The 18,981-nt window shown below is 50.8% G+C and overlaps 6 protein-coding genes across 6 annotated transcripts; 4 read left to right on the top strand and 2 right to left on the bottom strand.

Moving 5' to 3' along the window:
• Positions 1-116: 116 nt before the first annotated feature.
• Positions 117-715, bottom strand: J4E82_001362 (uncharacterized protein; the record flags this gene model as incomplete). Its single annotated transcript, XM_051727677.1, has 4 exons — positions 117-398; positions 479-553; positions 610-657; positions 710-715. The coding sequence occupies 4 exons, from the start codon at positions 713-715 to the stop codon at positions 117-119; spliced, it is 411 nt and encodes a 136-aa protein (XP_051592522.1).
• A 484-nt stretch (positions 716-1,199) lies between these two features.
• On the top strand, positions 1,200-1,649 carry VTC1 (vacuolar transporter chaperone; the record flags this gene model as incomplete). The annotated part of the gene is made up of 2 exons (XM_051727676.1): positions 1,200-1,233; positions 1,288-1,649. The coding sequence occupies 2 exons, from the start codon at positions 1,200-1,202 to the stop codon at positions 1,647-1,649; spliced, it is 396 nt and encodes a 131-aa protein (XP_051592521.1).
• A 1,161-nt stretch (positions 1,650-2,810) lies between these two features.
• On the bottom strand, positions 2,811-4,684 carry J4E82_001360 (uncharacterized protein; the record flags this gene model as incomplete). Its single annotated transcript, XM_051727675.1, has 5 exons — positions 2,811-3,571; positions 3,619-3,756; positions 3,807-4,387; positions 4,441-4,526; positions 4,574-4,684. 5 exons carry the CDS (start codon positions 4,682-4,684, stop codon positions 2,811-2,813), a joined length of 1,677 nt encoding a protein of 558 aa, XP_051592520.1.
• A 180-nt stretch (positions 4,685-4,864) lies between these two features.
• Positions 4,865-5,716, top strand: PSF2 (DNA replication protein psf2; the record flags this gene model as incomplete). Its single annotated transcript, XM_051727674.1, has 3 exons — positions 4,865-5,014; positions 5,058-5,557; positions 5,605-5,716. The coding sequence occupies 3 exons, from the start codon at positions 4,865-4,867 to the stop codon at positions 5,714-5,716; spliced, it is 762 nt and encodes a 253-aa protein (XP_051592519.1).
• An 8,071-nt stretch (positions 5,717-13,787) lies between these two features.
• Positions 13,788-17,601, top strand: J4E82_001358 (uncharacterized protein; the record flags this gene model as incomplete). The annotated part of the gene is made up of 2 exons (XM_051727673.1): positions 13,788-14,402; positions 14,467-17,601. 2 exons carry the CDS (start codon positions 13,788-13,790, stop codon positions 17,599-17,601), a joined length of 3,750 nt encoding a protein of 1,249 aa, XP_051592518.1.
• An 851-nt stretch (positions 17,602-18,452) lies between these two features.
• On the top strand, positions 18,453-18,911 carry J4E82_001357 (uncharacterized protein; the record flags this gene model as incomplete). Its single annotated transcript, XM_051727672.1, has 1 exon — positions 18,453-18,911. One exon carries the CDS (start codon positions 18,453-18,455, stop codon positions 18,909-18,911), a length of 459 nt encoding a protein of 152 aa, XP_051592517.1.
• Positions 18,912-18,981: the final 70 nt, after the last annotated feature.

Below are 18,981 nucleotides of genomic sequence, written 5' to 3'. Positions count from 1 at the left end.
TCGCTTGGCCCTTCATACGGGCCAGTCTGCATCCTACCCACCTTGTTCGATCGTCTGGATGGAAAATGCAATGGCTCACACCTGGGACCATCAACGCCCTTGGCGCTATTATCCTTCTAGATAGCAATCCAGGTGATGGTAATGACAATGTCCATGCCCTTCTTCTCGGCAGCCTCCCACTTGTAGCTGTATGTGCCGTCCTTCTCGTTGTTCCAGAAGGCGCCAACCGCGCTGTGCATGCCGCGACGACCGTGCTTGTCGGGTTCCGCGGGAGAGCCAATGTGTTGGATGACGGTGCTGTTGGCGATGTACTTGTAGGCAGGCTGCGAGGGAGTTTCAGGGGTGGAGGATTCGGATGAGGGTGTAGTCTTGCTGATGAGCGTCTTGAGGATGTATTGCTAGGGTAAACGTTAGTACATGATGGAGGCGGTTTGACGTCGCGTGCATGGTTGCGCCAGCTAGTCTAACTAAAACTTACAATAATCTCGCTGTTCCAGTCTCCAACCTTTGTGTGGTCGTATGATTCAGCGGCGCCGATAGCTTGCTCGCAGGCCTAGGTAGTTTGGTTAGCTCATGCAGCCTCATCCAGACGCATGCAGGGCGGCGTACCTGCTGAGCAATTTGCTCCAGTTCAGAGGTAGGAAGCGGTGACGCGGACTGTCTCTTTGTCAGTATACAATAACTTGTGCTTGCCGAGCAAGACACTTACTGCCATGGTGTTGACTGTGCTGTATAGTGATGTTGTGAAATGTGGAGCAGGAGGTTTATCGATGTCTCGAACAGGAACGTAGTGTGATGAGACGTAAATGTCGTGTTTACTCCCAAGGATCAGTGTTTGGACAAAGCTAGCGTCGGCGGCCGGAGTTGGATAGACGTGGCAGGTGCGCAGGTGGCACCCAGGGACCGGGCCATCCCCGCATGCAGCCTCAGAGCCGATGCTGTCACGTGGGCGACATGATAGGCCAAGGGAAGGCGTGAACTTGCATGGGTTTCCCATCGCGACCCGCATCAACGAGAGCTTTGACGGCATTGTGATGCAGACTTCTTTTCCTCACCTTGTTCCTACCACGAGATTCTTCGTCTGAAGCTGCATCAATCCTTGGCTCTCTTGGTGCCACTCAAGCGACCGATACTCAACCTCAAAAGTACCTCTGGAAAGCTCGCGTCGCAACATCAGCGGGACCATCACCACCATCGTCATGTCCACCCAACCGCTTCTCCAAACCGCTCCCGGTGCGTCGCGTCCTTCGCTCCGCCCCCAAAACGCATACTAACACTCTCCTCCAGGCAAGCGCATTGCTCTCCCCACGCGTGTCGAGCCCAAAGTCTTCTTCGCAAACGAGCGCACCTTCCTCTCATGGCTCAACTTCACCGTCATCCTCGGTGGCCTCGCAATCGGCCTGCTTAACTTCGGCGACAAGATTGGCAAGATCTCCGCCGGCCTCTTCACTCTCGTTGCCATGATGGCCATGATTTACGCCCTGTTCACCTTCCACTGGCGCGCAAGGAGCATAAGGCTAAGGGGCCAGGGCGGCTTCGACGACCGACTGGGTCCTACCATTCTGACGATTGCGCTGTTTGCAGCCGTCATTGTCAACTTCGTGCTGAGGTTGACAATGGGTGGTGAGCAACACCATGGCAAGAACTAGGAGAGGTACCAGGATGCAACGTGCGCGCAGCAGCTGCCATCACCCAATAGTTTGTGTGCATAGTGGCTCGGGCGCACATGGTCGGATTGAACGTGGAGGGTCGTGGAAAGAGGCAATAGCGGGTCGTCAAAACATACTTGGGGATGCAGAACTGGTGAAGACGACATATTTGGATGAGTTGGAAGGGCGTTTTGTTATTCAGTAACATGGTCATGTTTTCAAGAGTTCTGTACAATTACATAATGACATGCATGTCGAATCGAGGTGCCTGTTGTACCTCTTCTTGTTTTTGTTCTAGTTGCAGCTATGCAAACCACACGTAAAGAGGACGCAAAGTACATTTGTTTTAGCTTTACGATCTTTCAGTCTCCTTGAGAGGACCGTGTGATAGAGAAAGACAATCCTTACCAGCGGGCGCTCCACTCGCATCGAATCGCTCACCCTACTGCTTAGAGATGAACTTCCTATTCCATACGAAAACAAGGAACAGGAACTTCTGTGGCCACTTGCTCACCTTCTGCATGATATCCTCCTAGGTTTTCTGTGTGTAACGTTTGATAGCTCGGTAAGTCCATGAAGGCTTGGACTATATGTATTTAGATATCGACGAGTTCCCACATATTTGGTTTTAACGGATGTTGGTTTTAGGCAGATGAGACCTGTGTTCCAACACACGGCGTGCTTGTCGAGTAACTCATGATGAATAGAGAATCTTCTAGGCACAGCAATGGAGTGTCCTAGCTGCTCGTTTGCCGAGCTGATCTGGTGGTGGGTAAACTCTTATACCGATGAAAAGATTCACCTATAAGAAGCAGGATACGTTAGATTTATCGGTGTGAGCCACGGTAGAAGGAAACACTGATCTGGAGTAAGCAGAAGGTGTAAAGGCGGATATGTTAACAAGAGCATATCAAATGATACATTCGTCTGAGAACTAGCTTCTTGAATTCCAGCCGTATGAGCCCACCCAAGTGGATGCAGACAAGAGAGACAGGAATTACTACGATGACGTTAAGCACTGTAGAAGTGTGCCTTGTGGTTGGCTTTGCAAATCATGAAAATAACATTGCATTTGATTGCACATGTTTCACATTTTCAAAGGACTAGTATTGCTACTAGAGCTCACCGTTCGACAGCCTCTCTATGGTCCTAGTTCCAGCTCTACCAAATGAACCTCTGCAAGTTACCAGGCTCACTGGACCACGTGAATGTACGATACAAGAAAGTATTCGAGACAGCCGCATTAATAGCGAGCAGCCAAACAGTCTCCAAGACCATACGTACGTCAAACCCTCTGCTGTTCGACATTGCAGCTTGGTTGCAGGGTACATGCAGCCGCCAGATTATCCATGGAATGATGAAATAACGAGGCTCTACTAGTGGAGCAGTAATGAGTGAGAGCGCAGTGGTCACTAGCCACACAATGACGAAGCTTATCTGACAAGTAGGGCGATCAGCGTTGTCTTTTGTAAGACTGGCTTTACTTTTCTCCATTGGTGTTTGCTCCTTCTCAGGTGAGACCGGCTGTGGTGGTGAAGCAAGCGCTTGAACAGTAGTCCATGCACATACATAGTATACTGGGACTGCAAGGTACTTCAACGTGGGGTATAGTCGAAGCACCTTGAAGACGTAGAAAACAAAGTGTCGGTTGTCGGCCAAGGTATACGGGTGAATGATGGTATTGAAATGGACTGCAAGGAAGCTGCCGGCTATGAAGAACGCAGTCGTTGCAGTTGTCGGGATTCCGTAGTAAGAGATGTTGAGATATTCATGGCACAATATCCGGAGACGTCTCGGTAAGAAAGTGACAGCAGGTCTGAGCAGGGGTCCAATTAATAGTGGTGCCGAGAAGAACGTAATGTAAGGCCAGATGTAGAGCATCTGAGGAAGATGAATAGTAGCCGTGTGGGCTGATTTGTCCCCTATCAATGTTAGCTCTTGTCCATACAAAGACGTATTCTACGCTTACCAAGGACAACACTGCCGTTCCAGATTACAAATCCAGTGAACAGAAATAGAAGGGTGATATATGGTAAGGTGATCTTGAGTACGACCAAAGGTTTCCGTATGGCTGCAACCACCACAGACAGCAGAAACATGACAACATCTAGCAATACATTAATATCGACTCTGATAGCTGAATACGAGGCGACGTACCATGGAGACCCGCGTCTTGAACATGACTGTCATAGATTGCACCATCGTTCCAACTGGTCTGTACAGCTGACCTAAGGTCTGAACTTGTTGAGATAGTTGCCGGCGCGTCTTTCTTCAGTGTGTCGATGACCGCAAGCCCAGCGGGGAACACAGCCACCCAAAAGATGTTGGTTTGTCGAAACAGAAGTGCAAAAACTCCCAGTGCTACTGCACTGATCATTCCCACGATAGTTCGCTTTGACATCGAACTCGTCAGATATGCACTATATGCGAATAGTACCGCCAGAGTTGACATCACATCTGTGTAGTACAACGCAGAGAAGAAGAAGAGAGGGGGGAAGAGTGCAATGTTAAGAGCGGAGTGAACGTCAACCACGAAGGTAGGGTCTCTCACAGCAGAGTCGCGCTCTGCAATGTTTTCGTCCTCCTGCAAGCTCTTGCCTGGGTTCTGACGCTTTCGAAGTAGACGCAGAATACCATAGCTCATAATCATGATGATACAAAGAGCTTCGGCGTTCAAAATGCGCAAGGAGGATGTTTCGCAGCCCAATAATGGTTTCGATAATTTGGAGACCAAGTAGCTTTGATCAATCATTAGTCATGTTCGGCCAGCAGGTGTTGTAGGCGATCGTACAGGCCAGGTGGAGTGGTGATCTTCGGATCCCATGAGTAGTCGCCTTTGCAGTACTTCTGGGCTTGGGGAACATGGAAGTACTCATCCTCGTATTCGGTCAGTATTAGAACACGTCGATGTTGCTGGTACATACCAGGTAAGGGTTTGGAACTTCATGTAGCACTTCTCCATACCATATAGTGGTGATGTACACAATGAATACAATGGCGCTGGGCAAAGCCCACGCCTCGAGTAGTAGAGGCATCAGTCTTCTTTGGTTGACTGCCCAAGCAATAGTCTAGGAGAAAGAATGGTGTCAAATGTCAGTGGACAGTTTGAAAGATGCGGGTGATCCTGATTTAGTTAGCTTACCGCGGTCCGGGCGCGTCGTGCATCTCAAAACTTGGACAAACAACTTGAAGTCCCCGATATTACGCGTTGCAACATGGCATTACCTCTTCCGCCGGGGCTGACGCCCCCCGAGATAGCGTTCTTGTGCGAGATGGAGCTCGTCACTGTCATACCGCGGCAGAGACTTGAGGGATTGGAGCTTCTCGGCGTAGGTGTGCCCCTCCACCCCGCCATGCTTGCTTGTGTATGTGTATTGTGTATAGATTGTTTATGTTGATAAATCATAGGGACCCATAGAACCGCTCGTTCCTCCGCACCGAACAGACATTCCTCTGTGGCTAGCTCTCCTGCTCAAGCGACAGCGCCGCGCCAACATACTTCCACCGCCATGGCTTAACACGCACTCTCTCAATGCCATCCTCGAACACGAAATCGAATACGCCGAGACCTTCTCCCCGCCACCCCGACTACCACCGCAGCCCTCAAACAATACACTTCCTATCTCCCCACCGTTCCTACCCAACTCGACAGCAGGAGGAGCACCAGACGCCTTGCCATATCACTGGCTTGAGCTGGGCGAAATGCTGCTCGAAACAGCGTCGGACGACTTCGAGGAGCCAGACAACGTACGGAAACTGCTGAGAGGCCTGAGGGAAGTACGAATGGCCAAGCTCAGAAGCGGTGTAGAAGTACTGGATGCAGGAGGTGGTTTCAAAATGAATGGTGTGGGAGGTATGGAGGTAGGAGAAGGAAGGACGTTCATTACTGGCGTTATTGATGGGTTGAGGTGCGTATCATGCATAGCATCAGAAGGTTGGTACTAACCGTCAACAGGAAGATTGCAGCATCGCGAGAACAGCAACGCAAAGACCGAGACCGAGAGGAGGCAGAAAACGGTTACGCTGGTACAGCCGACTATGACGACGACGAGATGGATATGCAATGAACCCACGCCCTTTCCAATAGCTGTTCTTAAACGTCAGCTTCCGAATGGAGTAAAAGCTGTACAAGGGCAACTCCCAGAACCCAGCTACGAGCTATCCGCGGCGATATTCGTTGTCAAGTCCGTCAATATCTCCATCGACAACATGGGCGCTTGTTTTCACGACGTGCACGAAACTGGTCGTGTTCTACACCGGCCTCGGCGCATTACTCCAACACTTCTAGTGCATTGCTGACAAGTCATCTTGGATGTCGGCGGCATAACAGAAAGAACGCGGCGCTTGCTGGGTGCCTCGTTCAGGTTCTGGACTCAAAATCTCACTTTGCGGATTTACGTGCCATGATAGCAAGGATGGACCGTGAGTCCCCAAGATCCATGCTCGAAAGTGACATTTTGAGCACGTATGCCCATATAAGTGTCACTATGGATCATACCTCGTTCAAGATGCTACTCCATTGTGTTGCGTTAGCTGGAGGACTATGGAACAAGGTGTTCCCAAGTCGTAACTTTCATAGTCACGCTACACATCCGCGATTCAATTCACATATCGCTCGGCAATGTTTACTGTTGTATCCGAGTTGAACGCGTTCAGCACGATCAAGACGATCGTTTATACCTAGATAGGCATTCCTTTGCATCCGAGGTATTTACGAATGTAGCTACTACGCCGGTCTCTAGACGCGGTGAACATCGTCCCCGTGACCTTACCTACCCCATGTGTACCGGCAAAAAGTTCCGATGTATGTTTCTAGGGACCCTTTCACAGTCAAGGGATAAGATACCCTCATATGCAAGTCATGGAAACTCGATATCGCCGAGCCTAGAACAAGGAGCTGCCCTGAAGAAGGCCCGTCAAGGCCGTTCCTCGGCCCGCGAACAGCGTTGCGTGACAGCAACACAGGCAATACCCCAAGAGATATTCGATAGCACACATGAACGCCTCGATGCGAAGGGCCATGTCAGCATGCGCGTCATCATAGTCTGTGCAAGGCATCATATCGTTGATCTGGCGGTTTTACGGTCTCATCGGAGGAGGGTTGTGATGAGATTAGAGTGCCGGCGGAGCCGCACGTCGCCATCCAAGCCATCCAAATTGAGTCGAGACTGCAGTACCAAGGTGTGCACGCTCGCTGAAAAAATTCAGTGCAACTATACTTGGGCGACCGAGTGAATCACTTCAGCAAGACCGTGTCGTGGACAGGCTATAGGGCAGCAATGCGCGTGACAGCGTCGATCACTACCCACGATGTGCGAACAACTGATTCATGTAGTCTTGGTGGTAGGTGAATCGGCAAGCGATTGGGAGCAGTGTCTTTCCGCGCAACACACAGATGCGAAAACACACCTGTATGCATGTGAAGAAGGTGGTCATGGCATTACCATGCCAGTGTTGCGTAACGTATCTTTACGACTTATCAAATATGAAACGTTAGCTCAACAACAACAATTTAAAACCCTCAAATTACTGAACAAGTAATCCTAGACACGCTTACCCGCTCTTCAGCCTTCCCGGAAGCACCGACACGTGGTTAAGACATGGATGGGTCTCTCTTCTCTCGGCTCACTCTGGTTGCACTGTCCACGCATCTATCCCGGCAAATCGACTCCACAACAACAAGCGAACAATCTGTCGCAGTGAGGCTGACAACAAGCTGACGAAACTAGTCACGGCCAAGTGTCCCGTCCTATCTTACCGTATAGTAATAACACTCATAACACCATGGAAACTTTCCATCCTTCGAATATGCGCCCAAGAAGCAAGGAAGACGGCGTGACAAAGCATGCACACCCCAAACAGGCATCATGCATGCATGAAAGATACATGTGTACGTGAGTCGCGGCATTCATGCGCGAGGTAATGGACACGGGTACTGGGGTTGTGAGTCGTAAACAAGAAATAGAAAAATAGGATGATTACGTGAGTATTTTGGATAGAGTGGTAGACTACTACATCGGCGAAGGAGAGCTCAAGAGAATGAGAAGGAAAAAGTAAAGTAAGGTTTCGTGTATGCGATGTGGTGGATTGAGAAAGATGGAGCAAGACGAGGGGCGTGAGAAAAGTATATCTATATGCCGTAATTGGGAATGAGTGAAGGGAGCCCAGAGGTATCCTACCATGGGGTGAAAGACAAGAGTACGCTAGCATCATGTCCATTGGTGTTGTCTTAGTGATTCGCCCAAGAACATTTTTTTGAGGTTCCAATTCAATCATCCCACCCTAGGTCGCAGGATCGGATCTCCAAGCTAGCCTTACGGCGGCAATCCCTAGGTGGTCGAGCTTCTGGGCTGATGGAAGAAAGTTTTCGTCATACCACTGGGCATTGGAGTGCATAGTAGTTAACAACACACGTGGCATTGCATTGCATCGCATGCCAGAAGCAACACGGTTTCGATTTTTGGTGTGTGAGTAGATCTTGGTCGAGAACGTTAAGGACTGCCGTTTCTTCCGAATGTCTATGTCGCGTGTGAAAACATTCTTTTGCGTATCGGATTAGAAAACGATAATGCTTGTTGATCCAAAAGCAGAGCATTGTGCATAAGCCCAGGATCTAGAGGTTGCCTTTCCGCCGTTCTTGTCGCAAAACAAAGCTAATGCCGTTGATCTCTCGGTAGTCTTTTTTTTTTTCTCGTGTCCGACACGTGCGCACGTTACCTACCAAGATTTCCATTCCAAGATCCCATGTCTGACCTTCCCGAGACCATATATCGAACCCGACGCAGCTAGTAAACCTTCACCACCACCATTATCGCAATACCACACATCGCAATACCACACTCCAATCTCCAAGACTGTAATATCTTACTGGGATTCCAATAGCAGCGTTCAACATCTCTCCGCCGACTTACTTATTGCAGTAAGCAGTAAAGAAAAATGAAGAATGTGAGACATGCCTCATACACCTCCAGTGTGATCTGATGCCAGCTTTCCTTACGCACCTTACTTTACTACATGTGGGTACCTTGCTTGTGTTTATGGCCAGACGAGATTTGAAGCGGAGGTCGTTAATGAAGACATGACAGGGATATTGTAGCTTTTTCCGCGAATAGGCATGAGGCGGATGTACCGGATACTGAGCCTGTGAGCTGCTGTATGGGGGATGGTGAGACGGGGGTCCTGGTATGTGGATTATAGCTAATGGAGAACTCGTGTTTGCACGATAGCGATACGATATCTGATGAAGGTTATTAGCTAGTGGAGAGGAGCTAGGGTTGGCGAGTTTTACTGTTGCACATTAGCAGCTTGGATGATTGATACCCGTGCGATGATTTCAAGCTACCAAATGGCGCAGCATTGGAGAAAACCATAAGTGTGATTGTTTGTTACAAAGTGGGTTTGCGGCTCGATCATCGATGGATGGAACCTTGCAAGCGCATATACGAAGATGCAGACGCAAGCAGCCCCATCTCTGTGAAATGGGACAGATTCGCATGCTCATGGCCCTGTGTAGCGTTTCGCCATATGGGTCCAAGTTGCAAAGCGCTGATCAAGGTTCCCAGTTTCCATGCCTCATTCTCCTCGTATGCAGATGTGGCGTACCAATAACCCCTTAGGGAGATGAAGCGTACTCCGCGGACTACGCCGCAGGCAGAATTCCATTGCAGCAGCGGAGCTGAGATCCTGCAGGAATCACATTTTGCTCCTCAACGTTGTTGAAGAAAAACGCCACATGGCTCCATGCTAAAGAGTTCTTTTGCTTCCTTGAGGCGTATTGCTTTACATGTTTTCCAATCCCGAGTCAAGTCCGTACTCGCGCATTCTCACGTGCAGCCAACACCAAAAACACATTCAATCCTTGGAGAGGACATACTATTCGAGTTGAACGCAATCTTCTGCGAACACAATCGATCTCTAATCGTGCGTCATGGTTGAATATCGATACGTCGGTAGCAATCATCGCGACTGGGGTCGTACAAGCTATACGCGCGCAAGCGGAAGAAGCGATGAGATTCGTGGACAACTGCAAGGGATGTGCAAACTGGTTAGATGCTGAGGCTGACGACTCGTACTTGCTCACGCTCAACATCCTGGTTCCACTCGGTTTCCAGGACCTTGGCAATGCCTTTTCCTGTAGCGCTGTGTGTACTTCTTATGGCATACATTGCTCGAAGCAGACGTCAGAAGAGACCGAGTTGTGCACGAAGTAGCCGTCAATCGCCGCTTAGTAGCTCTTTTGCGCCGCCAGCCGTAGACGTGGGCAGTACCACGAGATAACTCGGGATATTGATCAAAGTTTGTGCAGACGCGGCAAATGGTCGCATCCATCGCTCGTCTCATCGCGACCCAGAGCTGCGCCGCATCGTGTTCGTCTATACCACGCCGCAGATGCGCATTCTTCTTCGTTCACATGACTTCCAGCTGCCTTTTGGGACGGTCATTGGTAGCCGAGCCTCGGTAATAGTGCATCGGAGTGATGTCCGTTCTGCAATAGATCCACCGTGCGTACCGCGATGCTGGGTCGGCGTTGGCTCTCGCGTGTGGATTGTGGCCTGGGCGTGGAGGCTGGTGGGATGTTTGCAGCGCATCTGTAGAAATGCACTGATATCTAATGCAAACAAGGTTGTCGGCAACTGTACCATCATGTTTACCATGACGTCGTTCTGGAATTACATTATCGACGCTAGTCTCAGCACCCGCACATTGCGCAGCAGTGAAAAGCTGGCTGGCTGCCGGCAGCTAACGTATCCCCGCGGTCGGGAAGTTGGTAACTTTCATGGCCAAGCTACAGCTCCTAGCTTCCTGTGCGGGAGGTTGCTTAATGGCCTGTTTGTGATGGGATTTAGACAGAAAAGGGCCGAGATGTTTGTTAAGTACCTCCAAGTGAGCGAACTACTTTGGAGGCGTCAGAACGATGAAACACTTGTATGCGCCGTCTTCACGCTATCACCGTTAACAGGATTTCGAAATTGTTTACACAACAAAAGCGTCTGCACTATGGACTACTTGCGGTTGAAGATGAGGTAAGGTGGCCTGCAATGTCGATCTGTTGACCTAGACCTCTATTTAGGTCTCGTGCGACAATGGGGAATTTCCAGAATGATGATCAACAACAGTGCCCCTTGTGTTGACATAGTTTAGAGGCTAATCACGTTCGTGTACTCAATAATGCAACTTGACTCGGGGATGTACGGACCGACATGATTGGCATCCGCTGTCATTTGAACATCGCACAAACTCTGACAGGGTCCGCCGCGAACGGGAGTGTCGTCAACCGAAAGACAGCGCTGCTCTGAGTGGCGTCGGTCTTGGGATCTTGTATCACCAAGTTGCCTGGCTAAAGGGAGTAGGCAGTGTTTTCGCTTCGCCGAATTCGATAGTCGCTTGGCGATTGTCAGTCCCGAACCTATTTTTGTTGTGACAGCAAGCCCCAAAGAGTTTTGCCCGCTCTTATTCGCTCAGCGTCGCTCTTCAGTCGTCTCCGGAATGAATGCGCATGTGATAACTTTACAGTACCAGATTGCAAAAGACCATAGTGACCGGACGATTAGGATCTTGATATTGGAAAAACGAAACAACGCTCAGCCGTACCGCGGGAGGAGAGTTCACGGCCCGCGTGCACCCCGATTGGGAAAGCGAAGATGCAGATCGGAGCCTCTTTCGGCATTGAAGTAGGGAGCGTGCCATATCTCAATGTGCCAACAGGGGTAGACAGTTCGAATGAAGTTTTCACCAGGTGATCGACGTCGGGATTGAGCGCATCTCAACTGTGACGATGCGGAGATGCTCGAGGAATGTATCTGGCCGGGTCCAGCCGTAGGATGCTCGATAAAACAGTCGCTCAACAGTGGGGAGCGTCAATACGGTCAATCCCGTAGTGGGGGTTTAGTTCAAGACTAGGACGCCTCGCCGTGGTCTTCGAAGAGCGCACACCAGACGTTTTGTATCATACTGACACCACGGAAAGTAGTATACTTGAACTCTGTTTCGAGCCACGGTGTACGACTTACTGAGAGCAATAATTAAAACGAAGCAGTTCTGAAATACTATGTATTTCCAGCATTGTCCATGTTGCATCATTGAGCGTCGAGTGTAGTCGTGCAGAGGGATAGTTTAGTGTTTGATATTATCCGTAGTACTGCTAGCCGAAATCCGACTTGTGCTGATCGTTTTCTGATGGAAAAGGTGAACAGGTGGTATATGTGGTGCTGGTTAAGGCGTTGATGAGAACAGCAGCAAGGATATGTTCTTGCCAGTCTAACACCTTGAAACCGGCATGTGATACTCGGTAGGGATGTTGTCGTCAAGTCGCCGTCTTTATGTGCATGCTGCTTAAAGTCGTCACAGGCGCAGATCTATTGCTCTTAGTGGGGACGAGGCGGGTCGTCGCTTCGATCCTACAACTGCCGGGGGATGAGTCCCATATCGAAAATGACGTTTGCGGCCGCTGGGCATTATTGCATGGCAATTCGGTTCTTGTGTGGTTGGAGATGGCAAACTGATACTAGACGGCATAGGCCCGATTGACTCTTCCTCAGTTCCGACCGTTCGGGGGATTCTAAACGGAGGCTTGCAGTGGTGCAGCCGTACGGACAGCAATATCTTGATATTTGTGCATACGGCCAATAGGACGGACTGCGGGCTCTGCAGAAGAAATTTGGGCTAGGATGATTGGGAGCAGTGCACTTGAGCCGGGGAAGATGAGCCGGCGGAAGGTGCCAAGACAAGTTAGAGACGGCGCGAGCAGAGGGGTGATCTTTGCTGCATCCAGACATCGAGTCTGCGACCGGGGAGAAGGTTCGCAGTGGGTCGACAAGCCTGATGCTGCAGGTCCTGGCTCGCGTCCGCGCGTGTGCGTGTGCTCTGCGGGTCTTGATGCAGGCGACGGTATGTTGTTATGCTTTGAGCGCAACCAACATGGGGGTTTATGCCTACTGAGTGGTGATGTGATGGCATCGACAAAGATTGTCTTTCACCTTCTGCCAGTCACCGCCGACAATGGATGCGATGCGTACTGTTGGCTCTTCCCGTCGAAGGCCATGGGTGGATCGGCTGGGTGAATGCAGTCAGTGCGTGCACGGTACCTCAACATAGGGACCGGGCAAGGGAGAAATGCCGGGGACAAGTCCTGGCCTCGCTCGCCAGCACGGTCTCGCCGTCGCGATTAAGGATGCTTGCGGGCTATAGTCGAGGTTGGGAGCAGGCCGCATCCCACATGCGCCAACGCTCCGTTAGCCCTGGCTCAACCCCCCTGCAACGCCTGACAGAAGGCCCCTGTCCTGTTCACACGAAGCTTTTCTCGAGTAGGTGGGCGGTAGGATCCTCCATCGGGATGTGATAATAACAGGACCATCCGTCCACTGTGGAGAAAGGCAATGTTGCGCCGTTCCATTGCATCTTGGTCGCCATCCTCTAACCCTCTGCTGGCAGCGTCTGTTTTCTTTTTGGTCGCTCTTTCCCTCGCTTGGGCCGCGACTACCTCACGAACCGTTGGAAGGAACCCCACGCTCCCCTGCAGAGGCAAGCACGACCCTTGCAAGCCTCTAGGTCCATCCTGCTCTGCTATCGCCATTACAAGACAGCGGTCCTTCCCCAGCTGCAGCCCCTCGTTCAAGTTAGCTCTAGAGCTTTCACTCTCAAACACCTGCATACGTCCACGAGAGACAGACGGTGTCTGAGCTTCTACCTTGCTACCGTCTTTGTGTAACGGAAACGGCGCTCGTCCCAGCGTCAGCGAATCCAGTACTGCGTTTCACGACAAACACCACGACGACAGGCCAATTCGTCGGCCTCGAATCCACATCGGGTAATTGCATTCACTGCAGCATCAGTCACTTGCTTCACTATCTAGCATTCACATTACCGTGCGCTAGCCATCGGGTACGTCAGGCTCCGTTTGTCGCATCTTATCCGTTAACATGGAAACAGTACGACCTTTCAACATAGACTTCAATTATCACACATAATCTTAATCGTGTGCGATTGACCAACCTATCTTACCTTTCTATCAATCTACCTGGGCGACTACCAGATGCTTGGGACGTGTGCTAGCCGAAGTGCAACGTCCAGCTAGACGACTACAAGGAGCATCTCACTTCAACATCTCATCCGCTTCACGTACTTGTCATGGATACCGTCATGGATACCGACATGGCGTCATTCGTTCCCGAGCAAGAAGAGATGGATAAGCGATCGAGCGCACTAGTAGCGCCACTGAACATTCAGAAGTCACCAAGAAGGTCGCGATCGCGTGTCGGCCGGGGCGTTTTCGGTCACAGCAGGCAGTCGTCCTCAAGAGGAACTCTATCGAGCCGGTCGCAATCACAGATATCGCCTCCTCTAACACCCAAGACTTCCAGCGAGGCTATGGCTCAACAGCAGCAGGAGCAGCAGCATCCTCAACCCGTCTTCCACAACTACCTCCGCGCATTTTACCATTACAGCCCAAGCTCAACGGTATCCTCGTCGACCGACGAATCTTCCATCACCGTCGCCATCAACCAAGGCGACGTTATCCTTGTTCATTCCGTTCATCCTAATGGTTGGGCTGATGGTACACTCTTAGCTTCAGGGGCCCGCGGGTGGCTGCCCACCAATTACTGCGAACCTTATGACAATCCAATAATCCGGAACCTGTTGACCGCGTTAACGTATCTCTGGGATTTGGTGCGCGATGGAGAGAATGGCGATCTCGGTGCATTTTCGAGACAAGATTATGTAAAGGGCATGATTGTTGGCGTGCGCCTGTTTCTCGTAAGTGAATTCAGTAACGGCGTAGACGAAGCGTGTTTCTAGCTCATTCACTAACTTCTATCAGGAAAGGACTGAATGCTTGCAGAAAGACTCACGCCTCATCCTCACCCATGTAAGCTTACGGCGTATGCGGAAAGCTCTCTTGGGAGATTTGTCCACACTAGTCAAAACAGCCAAGACCTTGCAAGAGGCCTTGCAATCGAACGAACTCCAGGTTCCCGTGTTCGAGCACATGGACGAGCTTGTTTTCAAATCATTTAAGCTGGTCACCCGGGCCGTCCGGTTCCTCGACATCTGGACAACGGACGCGGTGGCGCTGTCGCTTTTCGAGCTTGGCGACGCAAGTAGTCATCGACCACTCACCCCGCCGTCCGACTCAGCCGACGCTGCTGTGGAACCAACAGAAACATCAGCTCCTGCTGGCGAGAACAGACTTCTAGCGAACGGCTGCGACTCTCCAGTCACACAAGGTACACCGTCTGCACACGACGACTGGTACAGCGCAACCGCACACCCCTCACGAAACCTGAACCGCCTATCGGTTGCCTTTTCTTTGCCTTCAGAGCCAGACTCTCTTCAATCACCGGTACTGCCTTCGCGCTCATCAGTCCAGTCGAAACGTATTTCCGTGACGCACCGATTGTCGTACACCGGTAAATCAGCAAGTGCACGTAAAGGAAACTTAGCCACCGAGAAGCTGAACGCCGCACACGACGCTTTCTTGGGCTACATTGGTTCTTTCATCGGGCTGCACCTCCAATCACGGTCTTCTGAAGAGCTCGCCCAGATTACCCAACACTCCGTTGTTGCGTGTCGCCAACTACTCAAAGTCGTCGAAGAAGTATGGGAACGAGACTCGCGAAGATCCGAACAGCTGGAAGAAGCACGAGATACCATGTATACCCGTTTGACCGACCTAGTGCAAGCGACCAAGGACATGTTCGTGAATGCCGACACTGATGTTGAAGAGGTGGTAGCGCCCGAGGCAGGGAAGCAGATCGTCGCTGCTGCCACAAGCTGTGTTCGCTCTGCTGGTGACTGTGTCACCAAAGCTAGAGTAGTGATTGAGAGGATTGGTGACTTCGAGTTTGAAGCTGAGCCTGCTGGTCTAGGGCTGTCAGAAACGATGTTCAACGAGCCCGATACGGAGAACCAAGTGTCCACGGTTAGGTCCGCCTCGCCGAAGCCTACGGATACCGTTCTAGAGACGAACAAACCACTACCCGCTACGCCAATTGAGCAACGTGAGATGCCTCCACCACTAGTCATCTCAGAATCGAAGCCACTTCCTGAGGTGCCGCAACCCTCACCTCTCGATACCAACAGACTCAGCCTTCAACCATCGACCCAGTCCGTCATTGTCGAGAGCCCAACTGCCGTGTCGTTCAGATCGTCCCGATCATCGTTGCCTCCTCTCAATGCGGTACCAACTCCGTCACTACCTCCGCCTCACGCATCTGACTCCGTCGAGAGTCCCATAAGCACGGCCCAGGAAAGTTTCGCCGGTTCTACTAAAACTGATAGCATCTACGTTTCTGTGAATGACGGAAGCAGCACCTACTTCAGTGCCCAAGGTGATTCTGGAAGCATTCTTTCGCACACGTCGACACGTGCTACTACCCCAGATCATTCGCCTACGAAGAAGGAGAGTTGCCAGACTTTAATCAGCAGTTTCGGCAGTTCCTCCGAGCTTCGATCTTTAGCAAGCGAGGATGTCGCTGCTGGCGAAGAGCACTTGTTGGAGACTACCTACGTGCATGAATTGATCTATAACAAGGAAGGTCAAATCTCTGGCGGTTCCCTTCCAGCGCTCGTAGAGCAGCTGACCACTTTCGAGTCTACTCCAGACGTCATCTTCGTCAACGCCTTCTATCTTACTTTCCGTCTCTTCACAACACCGCTCGATCTGGCGCAGTGCCTTATCGACCGTTTTGACTACATCGGCAGCAGTCAGACAGTTGGAGTTCCGGTCCGTCTCCGTGTCTATAATGTCTTCAAGGGTTGGCTAGAAAGCCATTGGTGTGGCGAGAGTGACTCTGCTGCTCTGGGCGTGATCCTTGCGTTTGCAACTGGAAAGCTCCGTGCAGCCATGCCTGCTGCTGGCAAAAGACTCGCCGAACTGACTTCCAAGGTGACAGAAGTAAGGGCCGGAGCTCTTGTACCTCGCTTGGTGTCTTCAATCAGCAAGACGGGTGCTTCAAACTCAGCTTTCACCCTTGCTGATAGCAACGTTCCGTCACCAATTGTAACCAAGAGCCAACTTAACGCCTTGCGAGGTAGTAAAGAGGGCAGAACGCAGTGCAGCATCCTGGACTTCGATCCTCTAGAGCTTGCCAGACAGTTCACCATTATCGAGTCGAGGCTCTTCTGTGCCATTCAGCCCGAAGAGCTCCTTGCCTTGGAATGGACAAAGAAGAAAGATTCCAAGGCTCGCAACGTCAAAGCGATGTCAACTCTCTCGACCGACCTGGCAAACTTGGTTGCCGATACCATTTTGCAGCTTGAGGATGCAAAGAAACGCGCAGTCGTTATCAAACAATGGGTCAAGGTTGCGGCGAAGTGCTTGGAGCTCAACAACTACGACTCATTAATGGCCATCATCTGCTCGCTCAACTCTTCCATGGTCATGCGTCTCAAGCGTACCTGGGAGCTTGTATCTGCAAAGACCAAGACTCGTTTAGACGAACTCAAAGCGATTACCGACGTGGGACGCAACTATGCGGTGCTCCGACAGCGTCTGCAGAACCACATCGCGCCATGCATTCCGTTCGTCGGCATCTATCTTACCGATCTTACTTTTATTGATGTCGGAAACGGCACCACGCGACAGCTTCCTGGTGACTCTGGTTCTGACAGCGTCTCTGTCATCAACTTCGACAAACACATGAAGACAGCCAAGATCATTGGTCAGCTTCAATCATTCCAAGTTCCTTACCGGCTAGCTGCCATCCCAGAGATGCAGGAATGGATGGAGAGCCAGATCCAGCGAATGCACGCAAGCGATCAGGCCAATGTCCAAAGCTATTACCGTCGATCGCTGCTTCTCGAACCGCGAGAGGCACAGCACTCCGTAAGAGGCTCACCATCTATTGACAACAGTGCGCAAAGCACCTTTTCGGCAGAAAGCCGAACCAATTCGAAAGATAAGTTCGAGTTTCTGAACTTCAACTTCTCCACCGCGAACCTGAAGGGTTCATAGACATGTATACTGCGCTTCATTGCGCCCTTCTTCATCAAACGCCTCTGGATGGCGACTTGCCCGACATACCTTAATGTTTGCGTTTTTACTGCATCTGTTCTTGCCCTTTACGTCACGGACACTTACGATACCAATGCCGGAGTCTCTTTTGTTTGTTCTATACCACTTCAGCGATTTCCTTTCTGGGAGGCACATTCATATTTTGCGACGGCAGCTTACAGATATCTGCACAACATTTGATACCTTTTGCATAGCTACTGAGGCTTCTCCAAGCCTGCGTCAGCCGGTTCTTTGGCGTTGGGAAGAGGAAAGAGGTCGCTGTCACGGCAAACGGTGTGTTGCTGCGATCGAGCGCTAAAAAAGCGTTACAAGAATGAGCATTGGAAGACAAAAGGTGTTTTTGTACTCATAGAACCACATGTAGAGTGGTCCATCGGACTGGCAGCTCTCCTCTGAATGAAAAAAATTCTTCAACTCAAAGATCGCCCGTCCACAGCCATACATGCAAGTTGTGAATGATTTTAGTGTTTATCAAACGGAAGAGTCCTATCAAGGAGCCCGTGCCGGATAAGTTGTAACGAACAATCGAGGTAGAGGAATGGATTTTGCTGTATCTTGTGACTCCAGTGACGAAACATACCATAGATACCTCAGATAAATTTCTTATAGTACCATTTAGGGACATATGGGTTCTATCTAGGATGATCACAGAGGGCTGGGCTCTTGCCTTCGGGGTGAGATTTCCATGCGGGGTTAAAGCTAGCGATCGGAACCAATGTGCTACCCCTCTATGCCACCATCGCGTCGCACAACCGCCCGCCCATCTGCAACACTTCCCTACTCGTCCACATATGCGCTCGCACATACTCACGATGTCAACACAAGAACTCCTAGTCGATGTACGCTCCCCCAGTGAGTTCTCCACCGGCTACCTCACCTCCGACATCGCACCTACCGTAAACATCGAGTACCAAATCATCGATCAGTTACCCGAAATATACGCTGCAAAAGGCATAGTTGTGGGGAAGGATGATGCAGTCACACTGTATTGTCGCAGTGGTAGACGCTCAAACATTGCATTGGAGAAACTGAAGGAGCTAGGGTTCAAGAGGGTGAGGGATATTGGGGGGTTTGAAGAAGCGAGGAAGGTTTTGGATCGCGAGCAGGTACAAAGACAGTTAGATGCTGAAATGGAGAAGAGCATGGGACAGACGGCCAAAGAGGCAGGGAAAGAAGACGAACCCAAGAAACATGTTAGGGTTAAGAGCTTCGGCGCATTGGTGGATGGGCTGAAAGCGCTTGAGAACTAAGAAGCGCAGGACAAGACGGAGAGCTGATAATGCATGGGAACCTTCGAAGAATACGATCACGTCAACACCC

Source organism: Alternaria postmessia (genome assembly GCF_024291825.1).
Source record: "Alternaria postmessia strain BMP 2775 chromosome Unknown scaffold_5, whole genome shotgun sequence".
Lineage (NCBI taxonomy): Eukaryota > Fungi > Ascomycota > Dothideomycetes > Pleosporales > Pleosporaceae > Alternaria > Alternaria postmessia.
The sequence above is the reverse complement of the archived record's forward strand: the minus strand, read 5'-3'. Positions and strand labels throughout refer to the sequence as shown.